The sequence below is a fragment of the Podarcis raffonei genome, chromosome 3, assembly GCF_027172205.1.
Source record: "Podarcis raffonei isolate rPodRaf1 chromosome 3, rPodRaf1.pri, whole genome shotgun sequence".
NCBI lineage: Eukaryota > Metazoa > Chordata > Lepidosauria > Squamata > Lacertidae > Podarcis > Podarcis raffonei.
The window spans coordinates 38,996,093-39,020,233 of record NC_070604.1 but is presented as its reverse complement, the minus strand read 5'-3'; the positions used below and the strand labels follow the sequence as shown (position 1 = coordinate 39,020,233).

General features: G+C 42.0%; 1 protein-coding gene across 2 annotated transcripts in view; it reads left to right on the top strand.

Annotated features, from left to right (window-relative positions):
* The first annotated feature begins 23,739 nt into the window (after positions 1-23,739).
* The window catches only part of LMBRD1 (LMBR1 domain containing 1), a 46,669-nt gene continuing 46,267 nt past the window's right edge, over positions 23,740-24,141 (top strand). For both annotated transcript variants that reach the window (XM_053381172.1, XM_053381171.1), the window contains exon 1: positions 23,740-23,858. In XM_053381172.1, coding sequence (XP_053237147.1) covers positions 23,793-23,858 — 66 coding nt within the window. In that variant the 5' untranslated portion in view covers positions 23,740-23,792. The remainder of the gene's footprint in view (positions 23,859-24,141) is intronic.

Sequence of the window (24,141 nt, the reverse complement as noted above, 5' to 3'; positions counted from 1 at the left end):
TCCAATTGGAGTGCTCGCAGGCAAGTGTTTCCCAGTTGTTGGTGTTTATAGTATATTTTTTTAGATTTGCCTTGCGACAGTCTTTAAAACATATGCAGAAGTGAACACACAAAAATAGGGGTGGGGGTTTGTTTTTGTCTCCCCCCTTTCTTGGTGACCATGCCAACACTCCAATGAATTTTCTCTCTCTTTCTAGTACAGTGGTACCTTGGGTTAAGAACTTAATTCGTTCTGGAGGTCTGTTCTTAACCTGAAACTGTTCTTAACCTGAAGCACCACTTTAGCTAATGGGGCTTCCCGCTGCCGCCGCAACGCCACCACACAATTTCTGTTCTCATCCTGAAGCAAAGTTCTTAACCTGAGGTACTATTTCTGGGTTAGTGGAGTCTGTAACCTGAAGTGTTTGTAACCTGAAGTGTCTGTAACTCGTACCACTGTAGTAATAATAATGAGTATTCAAAGTCCTTCAAACAGATTGTATTGTAATTCTTACAAAGCAACCCTGTAAGTAAGTATTATAATCTCAGTTTTGCAGTTTTGCTGTGAGTTCACAGCAGAGGTGAGATTTGAACCAGGGATTCCCTGCTTCATAGCTCGGTCTCATAACCACTTTTGCTTCATCAGCTCTCATAGGTAGTTATAATGTTTTGCATAGAGCTACAAGACTTAATGCTATTGGTGGACTACCACCCATGATAGTCAGCCAAATTAGGTATGATGGAGATCTGTATGGGATGATGTCGTCCTCTATACCTGTTTGTGTGTTACCTGTTGAATATGAAACTGCTAGGTGAGCAGGAGGAAAGAAAGAGATTACTACAGGGAGTTCTATCAGGGAGAAAAGAAGAGACAGCTTCAAAAGTCTGTTTCAGAGGGTACAAGACTTGGGAGTGAGTCATTATTCCAGCATGGGTGGTCCCAAGACCTACCATTGTGCATTCATTATATGGAAGAGAAAAGCAGAAAGCAATATACTAATTCCCACTCCTCAAATGCTGGAAGCCCTTCTCAACCTTCTAGCTTCTTAAAAGCATGCCCCCCCCCAATCTGATAATGATTTTGAAAGGCAAGTAGGAATTGGAGAGGCAACTAACCCTACAGAATGTCATAACAACAGTAGGAGAAATAATTGACCTCAGCTATCCTGAGATGGAACAGGTAACTGTGAAAGAGAACTCGCTTGGTAAACGAAAATGTTAAGACTTGAAAAAGACATAGCATTTGCTTCCAGGAGACCTCTTTAATGAGCATTCACCCTAATTTGCTTGTGGGGAGGTTATATGATATTGCAGCAAACCGTTCTGACTTCAGCCAGCTTTTAATTCTGCAACACGGGCTTGCCAATATACCACTGAATCCCACCCAAGGATAGCAACTGCCTGGAAGCATCTAAGAGCCACAGATACAGTGGATGGTTTTGCTTGAATCAGCCTATCATCAAGCAAGTGGTGGTCCTTGATTTAAAAATAAGCAGTGCCCAGGACCTGTTGTAAGATCTAAGCATTGTGCTTGAGAATAGTGATTTTTTTTAATGGAAAAATGGCAGCCATCAGTGGGTGATAAGCAACCACCCCACTCTCCGATTTTCTTTCTCTTAAATTTACCAGCACCTGGCCAGGCTATTTTTGTTTTTAGAAGTTAGTGGAAAAGATACACATGACTGTGTGCCACATCTAGTTTGGACCATAGTAACAGGAATAAAGTTGTGTATAGCTATTCCAAGTGGAACCCTCCCCATCAGCCTCTACTGTTGTTTATCCATAAGGACCCTTGTATGTGCATTCTTTGAGTGGCATGGTTTGATGAACCAGAGTATCGCTTGTGACCACATCCTCACAGATGCTGTTTGTGTTAGTTCTGCTTTTAAAGAGATTGTTTCTATGTTCAACAACAACAACAAACACATGACATACTTACTGCAGGAAATTATAGATGACCCCTCCTACAATGGTTACAAATTGCAATGTGATGAGAAATGAAATATGTATCTTGCTTAGCACGCCACAGACCAAACATTAACAAGGAGCAACATACAATCTGTTTATGAATGGCAATGAATGTCGGAATGGTTCGAAAGTGAATACTAACAGCAGGAAAAGCTGGGATGAGAAAAAACAAAAATTACTTTAGATGTTGACATTTTAGATCAGTTGAGTTTGTTTTGGGCTTCCATTTGCAGTATTTGCTGTTGTTGGTTTAAAAATTTACATTGAAAATAAGAAAAGTAGCTTGACAGAACAAAACATATTATTTCAGTACCAAATTACTTTCTTCTATTATGTTACATTGCTAAAATAGCTTGAATTAAACATGTGTCGAATCACACATGGTCTGTTTTCTCAGTAAAGGCAGACAAATTTTAAATACAATTATCATGCTGTTGCCTCCCTTCTTGAACACAAATAAAACCAAATTTAGCCAACACTCAGTATTCATAGAATTTATGTTGGAGCTGATGAGGCTGATTGTTGCCTTTTATTAGAATCAAACATGCAACATAATAAACAACATCAACAAACATTCATTCATATTACACCCTTCCTCACACAGGAGCCCAGGGTGACTAACAACAAGCAGCAAAATAAACACAAAAAACAACTTTTCCATCACAATCCTAACTAACATGGTCAGCAGTAACATAGTTAGAGATAAGATTAAATCAGCGGAGCCATCTTTTTATGTTCCAGAGGTCTACAGAATTAAATAGATCTTCAGTTTTCATCTGAATTAGAATAGTGTGGAAGACAGACTGATGTCAATAGGATGTGAATTGGAGATCCTGGGTGTCATAACTGGGAAGACCCTATTTCCTGTCATGGCTTCCAGGCCATAGACATCGGTACAAAGATGTTCATGGCTCTGTACACTAGTCCTGCCAGCTTGAATTGGGCCCAGTAGGTCACCACCAACCAGTGCCTTCCTTTCTAGATATGTGTAATATGATCCCACCTCACTGTCTCAGACTAAATCACCAGCTGCAGTTTCCATGATGTCTTCAGAGCAGCCCCAATGTAAAACACATTGCAATATTCCATTCAGGAGGCTATGAGAGGGTAGACTAACTATATCCAGGTTAAGCTGGTTCAAGAATGGCTGTAACTGTCAAGCCAGCTGTAGCCAGGCACAGATGCTCCTTTCCACTGAAGCTACCTAAGCCTCAAGCTGGGAGTCTAGGACTATCCTTAGATCACATACCTATTCCTGAAGGGGTGGGGTGTTACCCTATAGAGACCGAGCCATCTACCTGATTCTTGGGCCCAGGAACTATCTACCCACAAAGTTTCTGTCTTCTCAGGATTTGACCTCAGTTTATGGGCCCTTATCCAGCTCATCACTACCTTCACACACAGGTCTAGCACCTGCATACCCTTTCCCAATTCAGGTGGCATGGGGAGATAAAGCTGGTCATCAGCACATGAGCAACACTGCTCTTCAAATCCCCAGATGACACCTTCCAGTGGTTTCATATTGATGTTAAATAGCATGGGTGCCAAGATACAGCCTTGCAGAACTCCACAGCCTACTGCCAAGATGGAACAGAATGCCCCCAACACTGCTGTCAAGTTGCAGCCCTGCAGAAAGAAGTGGAACCACCACAGTACAGTGCCACCAACTCCTATCCCATCCAGCCAATTCGGAGAATATTATGGTTAATAACACTGAAAGGCACTAATAGGTCAAGAAGAATCAACAGGGTAGAGCACTCATCTCGACTCTATCCCAAATAAAGGCATCCAAGGCTGTTTCAGTGCTGGGTCCAGGTCTGAAAGCAGATTGAAAGGGTTTTAGTCCGAAACGCATTGCTTTGGATAAGAGAGAGAGAGAGAGAGAGAGAGAGAGAGAGAGAGAGACTTATTCAGATATCCAGACACGTTAGGCTGTTGCAATGGAAATAAATAATTTGCTCACTGTGAGCAGGGAACTGCCAATGCACACCAAGGGGGAAAGTGGCAAATATGAGCTAGCTGGTGTCACTTCTACTGTCAAACATAAGAAGAGCCTGCTGGATCAGGCCAATGGCACATCTAGCCCAGCATCCTGTTCTCACATTGGCCAACTAGATGCTTGTGGGAAACCCACAAGCAGGACTTGAGCATGAGAGGACTACCATTTTCTGCAGTTTCCAGCAACTGGTATTCCAAAACATTGCTGCCCCCAACTGTTGAGGCAGAGCATAGGAGTTGTGCTCTTCTGTCATTCTTAGGAGAAAACATACCAGACTAAAGCTATGTGAGGCTTGAACATCATTCCACTGCTATACATCTTTTTTACAAGTTGAAACAATTGAAAGACCTTATCTTAGAGGAAGGCAAGAGTCAGTGCAGCTTGTGATACAATCTTATATTTTGGTATTAGTCTGGGATGAATTGATTTCAGTGGCATTCTTGGTCTTCAATTACATTGGAATTAAAATCTCTACGCCTGAGAAAATCTGAACATTGCTGAGTTCACGTGCTGTAAACTGACCTACTGGTCTACCCCCACAGTACTTCTGTGCCACAAGTAAGGCTATTTACTGGCTATTTTGAGGAGTCCAGGAACTTGTATACTAATATACTCTTACAGTCCCATGTATCACATGTCATTTTAGAGGTAAGCATGATTTTTTGGGTCCACTTTTGGTGTGATTAGAATTAGGACTATGTAAAACCGCCTCAACTTCTTTAATTTTATTAAGTCATTGATTCAGTATACACGCAACTTTGGAAGAGAACTCAAATCAGTTTTTGACAGAAATTCGTATGTTCATTACTAGCAGCATAAGTATATCATTCCTCAGACTTGCAGACAGAGATAATTATTTTATTTAATCAGCAATATCAGCTGACAGCCCTCACACTTATGGACACATCCACATCATAGACTTAAACTAGTTTATTAATAATTCCCTCTGTGCAAAGAAACCTTGAGACTGGTGGCATTGTAACAGAATTTTGAACATGCTCAAAAGTACAATTCTTAGAATTAGTAGGCAGAAATCGTGAGAGGTAAACCAATATTAAACAAACATCATCTCCATAGGCTCTTAATCTTGCTGCTGCTCAAAACAAGGAAGTAGTAACAACCCCATTACGATTAAAGCGTAAACTCAGAGGCCACCACTGCACACAGGAGCACTTAAGCCCTCTTAAATCAATGGGCTTCAGAATGCCTAATGGGGCTGGATAGAGGCCAGATCCTACAAATAGGGGGTTCTTTTGCATGCTGTAACAAGCATGCAATCAGGAATGACAAATGAACTAATTCTATACTTCTTCAGATCAGCCTTGTTGGGGACTTTGAGTCTTTTTCTGTCATGATGAATGTTTACAGGCGAATCACTTGAAAGGAAAACAGCTGCTTGAGGAGTCTAAAATCCTGGAAGTGATCATCATAGCTAGCCCAGAATAACTGGATCTAGGTTATAACTTGTGATGAGCCCATACACAGATTTCCTTAAGAGTGTGTGTTGCATTTCCAAATCAAGCTTAATCACATTAATGCCTTCCTTATTTATTCCTATCATCAGATAGGCTTTTTGTTTTTTTTTGTTATGGTTTTAAATAGCTCTCAGGTAGTAACAAGCAGTTTTCTAATAAAGCTCACACTTTCTCACTGCTCTGTGGGTTGGTGTTCACTACCAGTATTTCACCATCAGCTAGTTTGCATGTAACACTAAGCTAAATTATTGTCACTCCAGAGAAACCACAATCTGTGATCAAGATTTCCTCTTGGGTTTCCAGGTTGTGGTTTTGGCTGGAGGAGGCAAACCATGAGCCCAGGTTTAGATAACATGGTAAGCCAAACTATACAGTACCCGCAGCAAGTGCAGCAATTAAATAAATGCATAATATATTACAGTCCTCTGGGTGGAATATATTGTTTGAAGATGAAATAAACGTAACTCTTACTACAACTATGGTGTGGATAGCCCTGAACTAGGATCAGGCATGCAAGTGTCTTGCAAGTGAGAAGATGAAGTCAGAAAAGCAAACGAAAGACACAAGCTTGGAAGTGGAGAGGGGGACCCGTTTTGGCCTTTTCTCAGAAAAAGGAAGCTAGCCACATTTGAGAAGTAGATCCGCTGTGAAATCTGTCTTCCACTTTTACAACCATTGGAAACAACCCATTTTGGGTTACAGTGGTACCTCTGGTTAAGAACTTAATTTGTTCTGGAGGTCCGTTCTTAACCTGAAACTGTTCTCAACCTGAGGTATCACTTTAGTTAATAGGGCCTCCCGCTGCCACCACGCTGCTGCCATGTGATTTCTGTTCTCATCCTGAAGCAAAGTTCTTAACCCGAGGTACTATTTCTGGGTTAGCGGAGTCTGTAACCTGAAGCGTATGTAACCCGAGGTACCACTGTATTTTTTGGGTGATATAACAAGTAAATACTCCACTTTGTTTCTAAAATTATTTCTTCTGCAAAGATTTCATTAGCCATTTACTCAGACCTTCCAAGTGTCCCTAGTTTCCAGAGACAGTCCCGGATTTACAGAAGCTGCCCTGGTTTCTGATTTGATCCCAGAATGTCACTCTTTTCCTTAGGATGTCCCTATTTTCATTGGAGAAATGTTGGAGTTATGAAGGCAGCCCTGTGTAGGGAATTTTTTTTAAAAAAAATGTTTAATGATTTATTATGCTTTTATCAGCACCTGGCTAAACCCTGTGGAGGGCCCTAGGCAGTCGAAATCTCAGGGCGCTCCTTGCAAATTATCTTCTAATACATTTTTGTACTTTCCTTTCAAGATCAAATCAATATTATTTTGATCTGTTGTTGCAGGGCCCCTAAAAGGCATGGGGCCCGTAGGCTGGTACTGACTGCCTATTTGGTAATCTGGCACCGGCTTTTATGTATGTTGGAATTCGCCCAGTGTGGCTGGGGTAACCCAGTTAAAAAAGGTAAAGGGACCCCTGACCATTAGGTCCAGTCGTGGCCGACTCTGGGGTTGCGACGCTCATCTCGCTTTATTGGCCGAGGGAGCCGGCGTACAGCTTCCAGGTCATGTGGCCAGCATGACTAAGCCGCATAATATAAATAATAATGGTATTATTATTATTATTATGGAATAGGGCGTGCCTATTTTCTTTGGAAAATGTTGGAGGGTATGTTTACTTAGTTGATTGACTGAAATTAGAAACCACTTAAAAAGACAAGAAATTTGCTTAAACAGAATTTGTTTTGTGGATTGTTTCCCATAACAAGCTATATGCTGCAGGCTTGGCGGTTAATTCAAATGACTGTGCATCTGTAAAATTTATTTTTACAGTTCTAATCATCATTTACTAATTATGCCTTTTGTGCTCAGTGTTTTATTAGCAATATAGTATTTTACTGTTGTATTTCTATTCATAAAATGTTTATAAATGCAACATGTACGTTATTATTTTTCCCTGTTTGGGAAAAATAACATTTTCTCTCCCTCTTTTCCCAAGCTTTATAACATTTTTAAAATTCTTCATGATATGTGTGGTGAATGTTTGGTTTCATAACATGCATAATTAATTACAAGTAATGACATCAAGGGAACCATTTTCTTTTGGTGATTTAATATTCATGAATTAATGATGAGGAATACAAAGATGCCGGATTGGCTATGTATAAAAATAATTGGCAGTTTTTATATTTATAGAAATAATGTGTGGAAAAAATATTTGCATTATTCACAATACCAATTTGTTTTCAAAATATGCTTTGCTACTGGAAATGAAGAAGGGTTTCTGCTTCCTTTTTTGTGTGAGTTTAGCAGATTTCCTTGTTACCAGGCACTCCCATTGAATTTGGTTTGGAAAAGTATGCAGGTGCCTTTTAGATTTGGCTGTAAATCATGGGTTGGATCCACGTTTAGATCCATTAAAATCAGTGTGGGTTATGTTAGTCATGATTAACTTAAGTCCCATTGATTCTGATGAATCTACACTAAGCATGACTACAATCCTAGCCACTTACCTAGGAGTAATCCCCATTCAATAGGACTTGCTTCCGAGTAGACATGATTAGGAGTGCGCTATTAGTCTGGATTCAACCAGTTGACTTCTTGAGTAGGCCAAGGTCAAGGTTTGAGAAGTGCAAATTAGGTCCTTTCTCACTAAGGTGCAAACAAAATCTAATTTCTCCCCTATCTCTATCAGGTATTACCAGTTAGTTGGTGGGAGAATGGTGCAACTGGACAGACTGTAACTCCTCATACTTCCCAATGATAGAGGTGAGATCTTATAGAATTCTATGGGGATGATGACTTCTCTGTTGCTCCTGCTGCTGCTGCTGCTCTGACTGCTTCAGTCGCTATAGAAAACCGAATAAATGTACAATCCAATATACACTAATAGTGAACATATCCATGCACTTAACATATCCATGCACTTAAGAAGGAGGTGTCAGCAAGCCTGGGGTAACCCAAGAGTAACCCTAAACTTTGCAGAAGTACAAAAAGGGCAGCCTTTCCCCCCCCCAAACAGCCCATTGAAGACTGAGAATGCTCAGTGGGCACAGAATGTTGACTGACTGTTGGAAGGAGGCAATGGAGTGTCATGGAAGATGGGGCGGCTGGCTGGGAATTTGAACAGTCCACACTGTAACATTCTGTTGCAGGTTCCATTTGTGCTTTCCATTTGCTTTAGTTTCCCCTTCATCTACATCCACATTATATTTCACGCTGCACACATTTATTAGATGATGTCATATTGATTTTAAACTAAGCCCAGCTCTAAGAAAGAGATCTCTGGAGCACAGCCCAAGGGAGGAAAGCAGGAAGAACAAGATATCTATGAACCTGTTTTGTTAAACAAGTTCAGCCACTATTGGGACGCTGGTGGCGCTGTGGTCTAAACCACAGAGCCTAGGGCTTGCCAATCAGAAGGTCGGCGGTTCGAATCCCCGCGACTGGGTGAGCTCCTGTTGCTTGGTTCCTGCTACTGCCAACCTAGCAGTTCGAAAGCACATCCAAGTGGAAGTGGATAAATAGGTACTACTCCGGTGGGAAGGTAAACGGCGTTTCCGTGTGCTGCTCTGGTTCGCCAGAAGTGGCTTAGTCATGCTGGCCACATGACCCGGAAGCTGTACGCCAGCTCCCTTAGCCAGTAAAGCGAGATGAGCGCTGCAACCCCAGAGCCATCCACAACTGGACCTAACCGTCAGGGGTCCCTTTACCTTTACCTCAGCCATTATTACAATATATAGGATGCATGCACATAAAGTCTGCTTTTGGTTTAACTGAAAATGAAAATTGTACTGTATCTTAATTCATAAACAATGTCCAATTTTATTATGACTTTCCAATGCCAATATCTAGAATTCCCTAAGGAATTTCCACGGGGATCCCCATGAGACTTAAATCATAGTACTCTGGTTTAAACTGAATTAGGATGAACATGCTGCTTCACTGTGTTTGCTTTGTTTAGAAAACATGAAGAAAATGAACTAGTTTTTATTAGCCAATTTAAAAACCCAGTTAATTCTATCCAGTGCTTTTTTCTGGGGGGTATGCAGGGGTACGCATACCCCTAAACATTTTGTGAATCTTTATACTTTTGTCCATTTACTGTATTTATTTTTCCTGCATTGAACTATAAAATGGTGGTTTTCTTGAGTCAAAATGAGAGTACTCTTAAACATTTATTTTTTGTGGGGGGGGGAAAGCACTGATTCCATCCGAAGGGCAGCAAATCTAAAGGCAAAAGACACACCAATATCTAAAAAGGATAAATGCTGTGACATTTTGGCTGTATTAAAAAAAAAAATCCCCTGACTTAACCCTCAAGGATTCATCTTTGGCCACAAGATGCCAGTGGTACAGTATCTTCTTCCCATAACTTAAATACTTTGCCTGAAAGGATATCACTAGTAAGGACTGAAAGAGGAGAACGTGGGTTCAGTTCCCAATTGAAAACTATCCTGCGCTTCTTCTTTTTTTTTCTTTTCTCAAAAGACACAGAAGGAAAGGATGTTAAATCACTCTAAAATCTCCAGGCAAGCAGATGTCTGCTGCACCAGAGAACATCCACCACCTAAGAGGTATTTGTGAAGTTTCTTCAAAACCAAATGGCTTTGGAAATAATGTAGCTGCTTTGGAATCCTCAGGCCTGTTTTGTCCAAAAGAGAAATCAAAACACTGCCTTAAGCTAATCGTTTAAATATATGTGCATGGTATTCAATTAAGTTTTACTTAGAGTAAACCCAATTAAATTAGTGAACATGACGAGATATGTCTGTTCTTTTCCATGGACCTACTCTGAGTAGAATTTAGTCGAATATCACCCAAGAACCTCCAAATTTCTGTGGCTTTTCTGACACCAGGAACCTTGTCACGTACAACTTCTTAAACAGCATGGAGGTGGCAAGTTTAAGATAGTAACCTATGCACCCTGTGCACTAGTTCAAAGGGGCTTACTTTCAAGCAAACATCAGCCTGCCATGCGCACTTCTATATACTTTCCCCATTGTTTCATTGCAGCCTCTCCTTCCCGCTTCTCCTGCAGAAAGAAGAAACATTTTCTGCAAGTCTGCTATTACTCTACTTCTATGACTTTTGAGTCTGCCAGAGGCAGACACGCAGAGACCCATATGGAAACTAAAACGAAAAAAGAACAGATGTGTGGGTGGGCGTATATTATGTGCTGTGCACACACAGTGTCTCCTTGCAGGCTGAATGTGCTAGGCTGGTTGCAGAGGCTGTAAATTCTTTCCTGCCCGGCTGAAGAAGTGAAGCTCCCCATGGCATCACATATTCATTCTTTCTTCACATCCAAAAAAACTTGGGAAGTTTTGGTTGTTGTTTTTAAAAAACCCAACAAAAAACCCCTGTGATGTAAAAATTCTAGTTAGGCCAGAAATTTGATGCTGTATAAAAAAACAACTGTCCCTATTGTGCTATGCTGCCACAACATAGTAGCAATATGTAGGGAGCAGGTGGTGCTCTCAACCACTGAGCCTCTTGGGCTTGCCGATCAGAAGGTCGGCGGTTCGAATCCCCCTGACGGGGTGAGCTCCCGTTGCTTTGTCCCAGCTTCTGCCAACCTAGCAGTTCGAAAGCATACCAGTGCAAGTAGATAAAGAGGTACTGCTGTGACAGGAAGTTAAACGGTGCTTCCGTGCACTCTGGTTTCTGTCATGGTGTTCCGTTGCGCCAGAAGCGGTTTAGTCATGCTCGCCACATGACCTGGAAAGCTGTCTGTGGACAAACGCTGGCTCCCTCAACCTGAAGCAAGATGAGCGCCGCACCCCATAGTTACCTTGGACTTGACTTAACCATCCAGGGGTCCTTTACTTTATCTTTAGTAGTAATATACAGAAATTATTCTGAATTAAGGGCACTCAAATATTAATTAATGTCCATGCTTGTTTTTTGTTTGTTTGTTTGTTTGAGAAAATCTCAGGGTGGTTAATAGATTTTTAAAAACCAACAATTTCCCATTCTACTCTTTTAATTCCTGTGTTATGTATGGGATGGGGTAATCCCGTATATATTGGGTCATCCTCTTTAATACCCATTAACTGTTAGAATATGCTAAGAATTGGCTGTTATTTTTGTCCTCTATAAGATTAAGTTGTTATGACAGCCTCCATCTAATAAATTATATAATCTTCCTTGACATTTTCCTCTTCTTATCAGCATCATTTTGATCCTTCGTTCATGGCAATGGTAAATTATTTGTTCTACAGCAGCACTGGGGAACCTTTGGACTCCAGTTGCCATCCGCTCCAGCCAGCATGGCCAATGTTATAATCAAAAGGAGACCCTGCCTTTCATAAGAAGGAGTATAACCAGTCTCAAAAATGGGAATTGACAGCAAATCAACATTTCCCTATTTCTCAATGGAAGGAAACAATGAGAATTCTAATATGTAACCAGAAATGTAAAAGAACCCTCAAACCATTAAATAGAATGTCAAAGGCTGCTAAGGACAAAGAGAGAAAAGAATGCGATTATCTATTCAGTGTATTTCATCAACTAGATAGTTCTGGTCGTTTCATTTTAGGAGGACTGAGAATGGCACTAAGAAACACAAAAATGTGATCATGCGGTGTAGATGGAGTATTTTTGTACAAAATGTTAAAAATACTACTGCTCTTTAGCTTGAAAAAAAGAGAGGTAGTTAACTGGAAATATGATAGAGGTATATGAAACCACAAAAGCTCTTGAAATCTCTATCAGGGAACAGCTGCTCACTGTTCTACACAAATATAGAACAAGAGAGCACCTGATCGAATTAAGAGCGAACAAAATTAGTGATTTTTTTGGTCACATAACGTGCAGCTGACATGAAAGATAATGTGCAGTGACAATGGCCAGTAACATTAAACCATAAGGAGAACATAAACCCTGATGGATCAGGGCAAAGTCCTAGTTAGTCCAACATTTTGCTCTCACACACTGCAGCCCTAAGCACAGTTACCAAGGGGGCAAAGCCCACTGAACACAGTATTTTGTTAATTTATTTCATTCCATTTATGAATTGTTTCCCATAAAATATATCAAATTGATTTCACAGTAAAACATCAACCATAAGAACAATTTTAAACAATTCCACATGTGTAAAAAACATTAAAACCAATACCACATATAGAAACAATTATTACAAACCCAGCACAGATACAGTCTACGATAAAGATCTCCACTTAAAAGGCCTGATGAAAAAGGAAGGTATTCAACAGGTGCAGAGAAGACAATAGAAATTCTTACATCTTATGGGATGGACTTCCTAATGAGATGGTATCTGACATTTCCTTCAGAGCGCAGTGATTGATTGGCTATATATGTGGTAAGACCGTATTTTAGGTTTCCTAGTCTCAAGCTGTAAAGAAGTTTGCACACCAGTAACAGCACTTTATTGGGACGCGGGTGGTGCTGTGGGTTAAACCACAGAGCCTAGGACGGCGGTTTGAATCCCCGCGACGGGGTGAGCTCCCGTTGCCCGGTCCCTGCTCCTGCCAACCTAGCAGTTCGAAAGCACATCAAAGTGCAAGTAGATAAATAGGTACCGCTCCAGCGGAAAGGTAAACGGTGTTTCCGTGCGCTGCTCTGGTTCCCAGAAGCGGCTTAGTTATGCTGGCCACATGACCCGGAAGCTGTACTCCGGTTCCCTCGGCCAATAAAGCGAGATGCGCGCCACAACCCCAGAGTCGGCCACAACTGGACCTAATGGTCAGAGGTCCCTTTACCTTTAACAGCACTTTGATTTTTTCATTTTTAATAATTTTTATTAACTGGCCAATCACATCAAATTAAATCACATCACATAGATTCCAAATTACAAAGCCAAATTTTTAAATTTTGTTGGGGGAACCCATACTTCAAGATCCAAAGGGGGATTCAGATCATCTTCTTATTACTGCGTTAATGTCCAAATCAGTCCCAATCAGTCCAAACAAAATTCATAATTCTATTCAGTCTTATCTTGGTGTTTCCACATCATATCTTGTTCATATAATTTCTATTTTTCCTTTACGATCTCTTCTGTTAGTCTCCTTAAGCTGATAAGCAAAATAATAATCCTGTGTGGATTTCCCGTTCCTCCACTAAGTCCAGATGGTTTCCATATATCTCCTTCGTAGATAACATCGCTCTTTCCATCATAAATTTGGCATTTTTCGCTCTTGAGTCCCACCGAGACATATGTAAACAACTCTATTTCTCTCTTTCTCCTCCCAGACCCAAGAGCTCCAACAATGCCTCCCAAAATGGCGACGGCATTTTTAACTGCGTCATTCCAAAACTCTTAGCTTTCCAGCTTCGTCTTGAAACATTGCTTTGGTTCGAAAGTTTATCTCCACACAGCCTTAAATCCACAGCTTAAGTCCTTAGTTCCTGACTCATTTGGGGAGGGGATTCTTGTTAAATCACATAATGAAAGGCAGGTTTTTTTTTTCCCCTCCCCCCTCAAGTCATACCGTATCTTGACGTATCTTCTCATATTTTATTCTTGTCTTGTTATCAGAGATCTCTTCAGTCAGCAGTCTTTACTCCCCTTTTTCCTTGAAGCATGTGCAATTTATCTCGTCCAAATTGTTTCTTTTGAAGATGCTTGCAACTAGCAGCGCGAATCAGGGACGGCGTCGAGGAGTGCCGAAATCCCACAGGAGGGCTTTGTGCCTAGTGCCCCCACCCCCACAAATTCAGGGGTGGTATAGGGCACAGCAGGCAAGGGCCGTCCCCCCCACCATCCTGGGGGGGTTAAGGAGGCTAATTACCCCCATCATAGCCTCCAAATTACCTCGTGTGGGTCGGAGAGATGTTATTGTCAGCCATCTTCCGATGCGCCACCTAGTGGCCCCCACCTTTAACAGCACTTTGAACTTAGCTTGGTAGTTTATTAGCCACCAGTGAAATTCTTTTAGTAGCGGCATAACACTCTGGCAAGAGTCTGCCCCAGTGATCAGTCAAGCCACTGTATTTTGTACTAGCTGCAGCTTATGGGCCAACTGCAAGGGCAGCCCCACATAGCATACATTGCTATAACCTAACCTGGAGGTTACCAGTGCAAGGACAACAGTGGTCAGACGCCTCTCCTGGTCCAAAAACAACAATAGTTGTCTTACCAGCTGAAGCTGGTAAAAGGCAATCCCTGCTACTGAGCCCAAATGAATCTCTGGTAAGAGAGCTGGGTGAGGAGCACCCTCAGACCAGGAGGATGTTACTTTGGGTGAGAAGATTTGAAGCTGGCTGAGAGACCATACCCAAAGAGTGTGCATCAGTGGCTTCCTGTCAACTTGAAGGGAAGTGACAGGCAGGTGCCATGGGGCTCTCTCCTGACCCAGGATGTTTTGCTGCTTCAGGTAACACAGAAAATTCCACCTCCTACTCTTCTGCAGCCCCCAGCTGCTGCCCCTCCCAAAGGCTGTGGGGAGATAAAAGGAGACCAGAGAAGAGTGGGAGGGAACAGCAATGGAGGAGACACACTTCTCAAGCCAGATCTGCCACCTGAGGCAACTGCCTCACCTCGCCTCATAGGCAGACTGGCCCACCTTCTAGGCCTGGTGCTGTTAGACATCTTTATAAATGACTTAGACAAAGGATTATATAGGAGATACTCAGTATATACCAAAGTGGGTGGGGTAGTCAGCACCTTAGGAGACAAAAACTGGTTCAAGATTATCTTAACAGGATGGAGAATCTGAGCCAAAGCTAACAAAATGATTTTCAACAGAGATAAATGTTGTTCTGTATTTTGGAAGAAAAAGATCACATGTATGTATAAATACAAGATGAGTGACACCCAGCTTGACAACAGTATATGCGAAAAGGATTGGGTGGTGAATAGAAGACAAGCTAAACAAAGCTCAGCAGTGTGATGTGGCAGCTAAAAAGGCTAATGCAATTCTAGACTGCATCAACAGGAGTATAGTGTCCGGATTGCAGGAAGTAATGGTAGTGCTGTATTTCTGTTTTGGTCAGACCTCACCTAGAGTACTGGGCACCACAGCTTAAGAAGGATATTGACAAGCTGGACCATCTCCAGAGGACAGTGACAAAGATAGTGAAGAGCCTGGAAACCAAGTCTCATGAGGAAAGGTTAAAGGAGCTGTGTTATGTTTAGCCAGGAGAACAGATGATTAAGAAGCAACATGATAGCCATCTTCAAATATCTGGAGGACTATTGCAGAGATAATAAGAGCAAATTTGTCTTCTGCTACTCCAGAACATGGGACTTGAAGCAATGGGTTCCAGCTACAAAAAGAAAAAGAGAACAAGAAGATAAGGATGAAACACTAGGAAGAACTTCCTGGTGCTATAAGCTACTTAACAGACTGCTTTGGAAGATGGTGAACTCTCATTCATTGGAAATTTTTAAGCAGAGGCTGCTTGACCACCTATCACTATCAGTGTTGCTGCAACAGTGGATTTCCTGCATTGGTGGGGGTGGACCAGATAATATTGATGCCTCTTCCAACTCTATGATTCTGTGCTAGCATGAACCCTTTCCCTGAAAATGCTTGTGAGATTGTTTGTTTAGTTTGACAGATTTGATCATCATTATTAGAGAGATGCCCAGGCTGCAAGATTCACTTTGCATTCATCCATATCAGTGCATTGTTTTTTTTAATCCACCGTTTCTGAGCTGCCCTGTGTACTCTCCACTTGATCTGTAATTGTTTTCTACTCTGTATAAAACAAGGCGCAGGAACCCGTCCAGAGTGGGTTAAGTCTGTCAAATTACAATTTATGGGGGAAATAAAAGGGATTCACTTTCCTCCATAATCTCTGGGGTTGGGGAAGTGAAGGGTTGTCTCTTACCTTACCTTAAAATAATTTTTTTAATAAAAAAATTGCCGCTTCATTCCTGCATTTCTTATCCAGGGTTAGTTTATGTCCTCCGATAGATCTTAGACAGGCCTTGCATCATGAGGCTATCTAGAATGCTGCCTGTAGAGTTCTGAAGAATCATAGAAGTTGGAAGAGATCCTGAGAGTAATCTAGTCCAACCCCCTGCAGTGCAGGAATACCCAGGAGATCTGCAACCTTGGCGTTACCAAGAGCTCTGAGGTTTGTTGTAGTAGTTGTTGTTAAAGCTGATCAATATAGGACTTAAAAAAATAAAGTTAAATTAAGCTTTCATCTTTTAAAAAAAGACACCCCCCCAATTTCTGTGTTTCGACAACAACAAAACCCAACTGAGAGCTCTTAAGTGCTCTGCGTGTAACATTTTGGACAGCCTTATTTCTTGCAAAAAAAAACCATGGATGGGAAGACCACAGAGATATAGGCAAATATAGAGCTATAAAACAGAAATACAGAATTAATAATACTGCAAAATCATCCCAATTCACAAGGTTATTTAGCTCCTAAACCAAGTCAACGCACACACCCTATTTATATTATTAAAGCTTCCTTAATGACATTTTGAAAATTAGGGTGGCTTTTGTTCTGTGAAACCACAGTCAGCTAACTGGGATGGGAATATGGGGGCCATCTATTCTCTTATTTGAGTCTTTGAAGTTTGGGAATCCAGGATTGCTGATTTTGATTAGTTACAGTCTACTGCTTCCTGAAGTCTGAACATGGTAAACAAGTGTGGATCTATAATCATTTGCAGTGGGTGAAGAGAGCAGAGCAGATGGGAGCAAGAAGACCCTTTGCCTTCCCCATCGGTGGCTAATAATCCAAGCACACAATGGATGCACGGCATTCCTGGCCGGTTCTTTGTTCTTCCTTCTCCCCACCCTTCTTTTTTATTGACCTTAATGAAAAAAATGCAAAGTAGGCTCTCTCATTGTTGCTTCTCTTTACTAGTACACAGGCCACTCCACATGACTTTGTCCTCAGATCAAATGGATAATGGCAATGAAGGCAATGCTAAAATTGCACTGTTGAAAAGAGAACAGAGCAGGGCAGGGCAGAAAGCACCTTTGCTCCTAGTGGTTCTTCCTGTTCCCAAAGCACTGTGCTGCACAGTGGCTACCACCTGATTTTCCCTCCAAGGCATTCAGTCCCAAGATTTCATTCAAGGAGGGAAGCATATCATTGCCATGTTGTCTGAAACATAGAGAATTAATTATGAGAGCTGTAGTTTTTGTTGTTATTGTACCTATTGCCTTCCATAGGGAAGATGTGTGAGAAAAAATTAATTTCCTTCTGGTACTATTCGATTTTTCTCTTTACTGACATTATGTGAATTTCTATACATTATACCTCACTGGCCTCCTCTCTGTAGCAGCGTAGTTGATTTTGAGGAGGCTACTGTGAAATCCTTGGCATGTGGTGAGAGTTTATACTCTTGTGACTTTGGGTCATTATATTTATTCTAAAGGCTGAGGCATAGTCTGGTCTGAGGAAAGGTCCTGATAACGTGGTTCCACGTTTCTATAATACAGTAATAAAGAGGCCTGTCATTCTGTCAAGCTGCATGTATGTGTGCACAAAAGGGGACCTTTCCATTGTATACCTTCCATGATTTCATTGATTAAAGCAGGAGCAACTGAGTTTTTTCAATACCTATTATCTCATATCAAGGTTTGCTGCCTGAATGCAACACCAGAAGCTTTTCTCTGTCTGTTGTATTCATATACAAGAACCTACCGAAATGAAGTCAATTACCTCAGCTAAGACCCAGAAAAACTGTGGGAGAAAAATAAAATTATGAAGTCTAATATGTTTCCCTGTTACGTCCTTGATTGGCCTTGGTCCAAACATACTATGTGCCTCTTCGTTGCCTTCATCTCCCCCCTTTCCTCTGCTTCCCCCTGCCTCTTCATGGCAATGGTGGTGGCAGTGACAGTCCCTTCCCCTTCACCGGCCTACATATTGTTTTGTCATTGCTTTAGTAGCGGTAGTGATGCCAAGGCCTCCCTTTGGTCTAGGAAGGGGAGGGGTAGACAGGTTGGTGGGAAGTGGTAGGGCTGGTTAGGCAGTATGTCTGCTGGTTGTCGTTGCCAGCATCAGGTGTGGTCACCATAAACTGCACGGCACCCCTATTTGCTACCCTTCTGCCCCAGCATGTCCTTGTCTATATGCTTCTTAGTTGTGCAGAAGAGTGATTTTGCATCCTGTCACCCTAAAATGTGTTTTGCCTGAGGTTCATGCGATTTGAACAATTCGGTCAGTAGTCACAAACCCTATACAGTGGTACCTTGGGTTACATATGCTTCAGGTTACATACGCTTCAGGTTACAGACACTGTTAACCCAGAAATAGTGCTTCAGGTTAAGAACTTTGCTTCAGGATGAGAACAGAAATCGTGCTCTGGCGGTGCGGCAGCAGCAGGAGGCCCCATTAGCTAAAGTGGTCCTTCAGGTTAAGAACAGTTTCAGGTTAAGTATGGACCTCTGGAACGAATTAAGTACTTAACCTGAGGTACCACTGTATGGTCAGGCCTCAAAGATACGGTACTCGGTTTTGAAGCGAAGCAAATTGTGAAGTCAATTTGTCTTCGACTGCAGACTAAATGTGATTTAATTTCATTATTAAATGCATTAAGAATATTTATCAAAGTGGTTAACATTAAAGAAAATCCATACCATAAAAATTACATACCAAAGAAATAAACAGCACTAAAACCAAAATGCAGCACTAAGTGATCTTTACAAGCAGCAGAAAATGTATGGGGAAAGCCACTGAAAAATAAAGAACTGTATTGTTACAAATCAGACAGGCAAACGGCCAATTACTATTGTTACATTTTTAAAAACAGATTGGACCAAACATAAGCATTAAACAGCAATCAAATTATAATTTGCACAAAGAGAAATGTAAACAGTTTTACCGGTGATAGATAACATTAGCTGAAGAATAGTGATGTGATGCATTGTTAGGAAAGTTTTCCATGACAACAAACACTTTTCCACCAAAATGATAAATGGTTTATATGCCCTGCTGTAGGATAAAAACGCAATATTTAACAAACCCTCTAACTAATCTGCTGTGATGTGTTAATTTTTCATCTGGATAATGTGCCATACTCTTGTGAACCATCCTTGGATTGAGCAGCCTGAAGGTATTTTCCAGCTTTTTGCTGTTTCCATCCAGGCCACCACCAACAGAAATATATAAATATATTCTGTAATGTCTTAGAAAATGGATAACAGTGTTAATAGGGGTCACATTTAATGTTATGTTTCAACAAGATGATACAACAAAAATTAAAATGACAGAAAAACTGATTATAAAAGGCAAACAGAAACAGAAACTGTTTTCATATACAGTGGTACCTTGGGTTAAGAACTTAATTCATTCTGGAGGTCCGTTCTTAACCTGAAACTGTTCTTAACCTGAGATACCACTTTAGCTAATGGGGCCTCCCGCTGCCACCGTGCCGCAATTTCTGTTCTCATACTGAAGCAAAGTTCTTAACCTGAGGTACTATTTCTGGGTTGGCGGAGTCTGTAACCTGAAGCAACCTGAAGTACCCAAGGTACTACTGTATGTATTACTGTCACTGTACATAGTCAAATTCTGATGAGGGTGTTTCGCAGGGTCAGATGCTAACAGAGTCAGGAGATACTGGCTGACATTGTTTTGAATGCTTGTGTTCAGAAGAAGCACACTAAAGTACTAAGAATTTAGATGTTAACACACAAGTAAGCAGGAACTACAAGGAATCATGGGCAGAACGAGGTTGGGAAAGCGCCGTAGCTTAGTAGTAGAGCATCTGCTCTTGCAGAAGGTTCAACCCCTGACATCTCCAGGTAATGGTGTGAGAGACACGGCCAGTCAGTATATAGGAAGTAGATGGACCAAGGGTCTGGCCTCAGTATAAGGCAGCTTCTTGTGTTCCTACATTGCGCTCTACATTGTTGCTTCCACAGTGACTGGCGCATGACATCCACATTTACATTGGTGATGAAGGGTGGTTTAACTCTTGCTGCGACCCCAAAGCCATAATTGGTGAGAGCAAATGAAACTGATGGGCTTGTGCTATGAGGTGCAACTAAGGCCTTCCTAACATTGTCCTACATTCTGGTTCATTGTGTTACACTTATTTTCTCCCGGCCAACACAATTCCCAACCACCCCATAGTGTCTAGGGTTAGCACGTTTATGCCACCCTTTGCCGGTAGGGATATTCCCTAGTGCCACGAGAGAAATGTGCAACCCTTCGTTGGATGGTTTGAGGAAAAGGTGAGATGGTGGTATTCCAACCTTTGCTATTTTCGTGCAAGTCCCTCTCCTATAGTGCCATCTCCAATTCCGGTGTCAATTGGACAAGCAGAGAAACAAACCTTGCAAGGTACTCATGACTATAAAGAAAACTATGAAGACATGAAAACAGGAAGGGGGGAATCCTGAGGTTACTGGCAAAGAGAAGCCCAGTTTAGCATTGTGCACCATGTCAGCAGAATGGTCTATTTTTAGTCACAAAACATGTTTGATATTAAATGGCTGTCCCAAGAAAGCCATCTATGTAATTTGAAATCTTGCATGTTACATTTTGAACCCCGTGTGATCTCTTGCAGAACGTTTGGCCATTTGGGGATTACGGAGACCAGTTCTTATAATCGTACCTGCATAGCTTAGGAGGTTTTGAAATGGCAGATCTGAGATGATTCATATTTTGAAGCAAACTGTGAGTCACCCTAGTGTTAGAACAGCTCCCACTCAAACGAAGGAGTTCCATAACAATTCTGCCAAAGAACAACACCTACTTCAATAATGCACTGGTCGAACAAAAGTAAAATTCTACTTATCACCATAGAAGTTCAAATTGAGAAAAGAGGTCAAACCCAGAATGTTGTAGCTACATATAAAAAGCAGATGACATCAAGCTAGCGTTAGATATTTTCATCTTTGGTGGTATATGTCAGCTGATGATCTCATGTACCTTATCAAGTAGTTAAGAGACACAGACTGAATTTGGCTTATTTTGGGAATTCTGTGGTTTGACCTATAATATTCTATTTTCTGATTTTGACCAATAAAAGGATGGTCTGTTGGTCAGTCTTTTAAAGCGATGCATTTAGTAACATAGCCATTAATTGACGATCCATGGAAATTTGTTGAATGTGCTTTAGGGTGCCATGTTGAACATACTTACACTGAACATGGGGACTCATATCTGAATAAACATGCATAGGATTGTGCTGCACACCTTTTGTTTTAAATTAGCCACCTTGTTCTTGCTTCATAAACAAAATATACCAACTTGCTTACTGAACTTAGGGGAACTTACTTCTGAATAGAGAAGCATAGAATGCCATTGTCAGTTACTAACAGAAGTATACAGTAATCATTTTAACTGACATCTTTTATTTCTGATTGTTGGATTTAAATGCCCTCTCATTATAATTAACCTCCACTGTCCATTTGAATCAAGCTTAGCGAATGCTTTGCTTCCTTATTTAAGAAATAATACGCCCTTTCATTCTGATATGCCTATTCATATTTTTTCATTGTAGTATTGCCTCTAACTTCTAAATTGATCTGCATGATTAGATCTCTGACAGCCTTTTGGAACACTTGGCATGAGAATCTTGCACACTCTGAACCTAGGAAAAGTTGGAAATAAATGGAGGTTCAAATCACTCACTCAGCATCTGCTTAGTCTCCTCCCACTGCTGGTCATGTTAATGTTTCTGTCTCCTATATCTTCAACTGTGTGTACATTACTACACCATCCAACCTTCCTTTCCTAGTACAGATCTTAATTTTCATTTGGAATATCCTCAATTATTTTTGGCCTACAAAACAGGAAGAACGAAGGTTGGGCAAAAGAACAGCAGTGGCTTCAAACTGTCATAAGGAACATGTACAAAAGTAGGAGCCAAAGCATTTGGGGATTAGGAAAATGTTATGTACTGAAGTTCTCACCCTGGGCCAGCAGGGGGATACTGTAGATAGTTTTCACTCAGGTCCACATATGCAAATAAGGAATTGAAAGTGACATTCAGTGATTGGATAGTTACAGAAAGTTGTTACTGTTGCTTTGTAGTGGAGCTCTATATAAGCAGGTTGGCTGAACCCTTCAGTTCAGTTCAAGCTTACTATAAAGAGCTACTTGGAGGACTCTCTGTGTCGTCTGCTTTGTCAACCCACTACTTAATAGAAAACTCCTGTGGTTACTAGACTATACTATTTAAGACTACATGTAGGTTCCTCTGCACCAAAAATGCTAAGAATACTTTACAGAAAACCTGGTTTAACTTCTCCATGACATTCTACTTTTCTAAGTGCAGGGACTTTTTCCCCCCGATGAAGAAATGAAGCATGTGACACCCCCCCCCCCCGTCTGACGTGGTTAAAGATTCAATTCAAGGCTGAAAGGCAGATCTGTTACACAGGAGGGAGACTTGAGGCTATTTACACGGGCGTGTGCTTCTGTTCTCCATAAATGGCGGGAGAGAGGGCGGTGCTGTTAGGCTAGGCAACCGAAAGCCAAGATGGAGATGTTTACGATTGTATCGGACCCGACCGCGAGGTGGTGCTTTAGTGTCGCTTTGCTGGTAGGTAGCTGTTGCTGCTGCTGCACGTCACGGTTCAGTCTCCTTTTCTTTTCTCACCCCGTCCACGATTTACGAAGTTACACGGTTTCTGCTGCCTCTCATCCCTGTTGCGATGCATGCACGGCAGCGATTGCGGGGTTACCCCCTATTCACGCATCTGGGAATGGCCAGCCCCACGGGAGTTAAATTCAAGCAACGGACTTAGATTAAGTAAACCTTCAGACGGGATTTCGGTTCTCAGAAGCGCCTGTTCCTGCTGCGTCCTCTCCAAAGTTGCCATCCCAGCAAATTTAGCTGGGTCGGGGCGGCTTGCTCCGAAGAAGACACGTGCAGGATTGCATTACTGGTAAAAGGCATTTCGCAGCCTATGGATACTAAGCAAGAATGCTTGCATTGCGCGTGCAAACTTGCAATGCAAACTTCCGTGCTTCGTATGCACGAATCCTACGCTAGTTCCCGTGTCTTTTATTCTTTAAGCTGCCCGTCTTTTTAAGTTTTCCACCCAGAGAACCTTTATGACTCCCCAATACCGAAATCTAACACGGGCCTCCGCCTTTCTAACAAGTCACCCGAAACCATAATTTAAGGCGCGGCCACAACGTCCTTAAAAAAACACACCACCCTAATTTAATTTAGAGCAGCCACGATTCCAACCGCCACGCTGCCTAGTCGGGAATCGACACGCAACAAGGTCAGCTGGGCGTGGGTGGGTGATTTTGCTCCGCCGCGCCCTCATTGGCCTCCTTCGGCAGCCGGGTCAGCCAATCAAGAGCAATCGCCAGTCTTCTGGCGCAGAGTGTTGTTGAGCGGTTCCTACGGTAACGCTGTTCCCCTTGCTTTGGGCCTCGCTTGGCCCCGCCCCCTGGTGCTCCATTAGACTCCTCCCCCTCGCGGCGGCGGCGCCGTTGCCGTGAGCGTCAGTGTTGTTGCCGGAAGTTAAGATGGCGGCTTTCACCGCGGAGACGGACCTGGTCACGGGCTGGTGCCTCTTCGGCCTCGCTTTGCTGGTAAGCTTGTGGGCTTTTGCGCCCCATGGGAAGAGTGGGGCGAGGACCTGGCCCGACCCCCGCCTTAAAGGGCTCTTTTCAGTTTAGAAAGGGAGGAGAGCAGGCGAATTATATAAGGCTCCGTAGTTTCCACGCTTTCACCCTGTCCCGCCTGTCCGTATACTGGGAAGCAAGCCAGGCTCACTCTCAAGTTAAGTTTGCATAGGCTGGCAGCCGTCGTTGCTTAGGGCGCGTAAGAGGAAACGACGTGGCGCAATGTACCTGTTTAGAAATAAAATTTGCA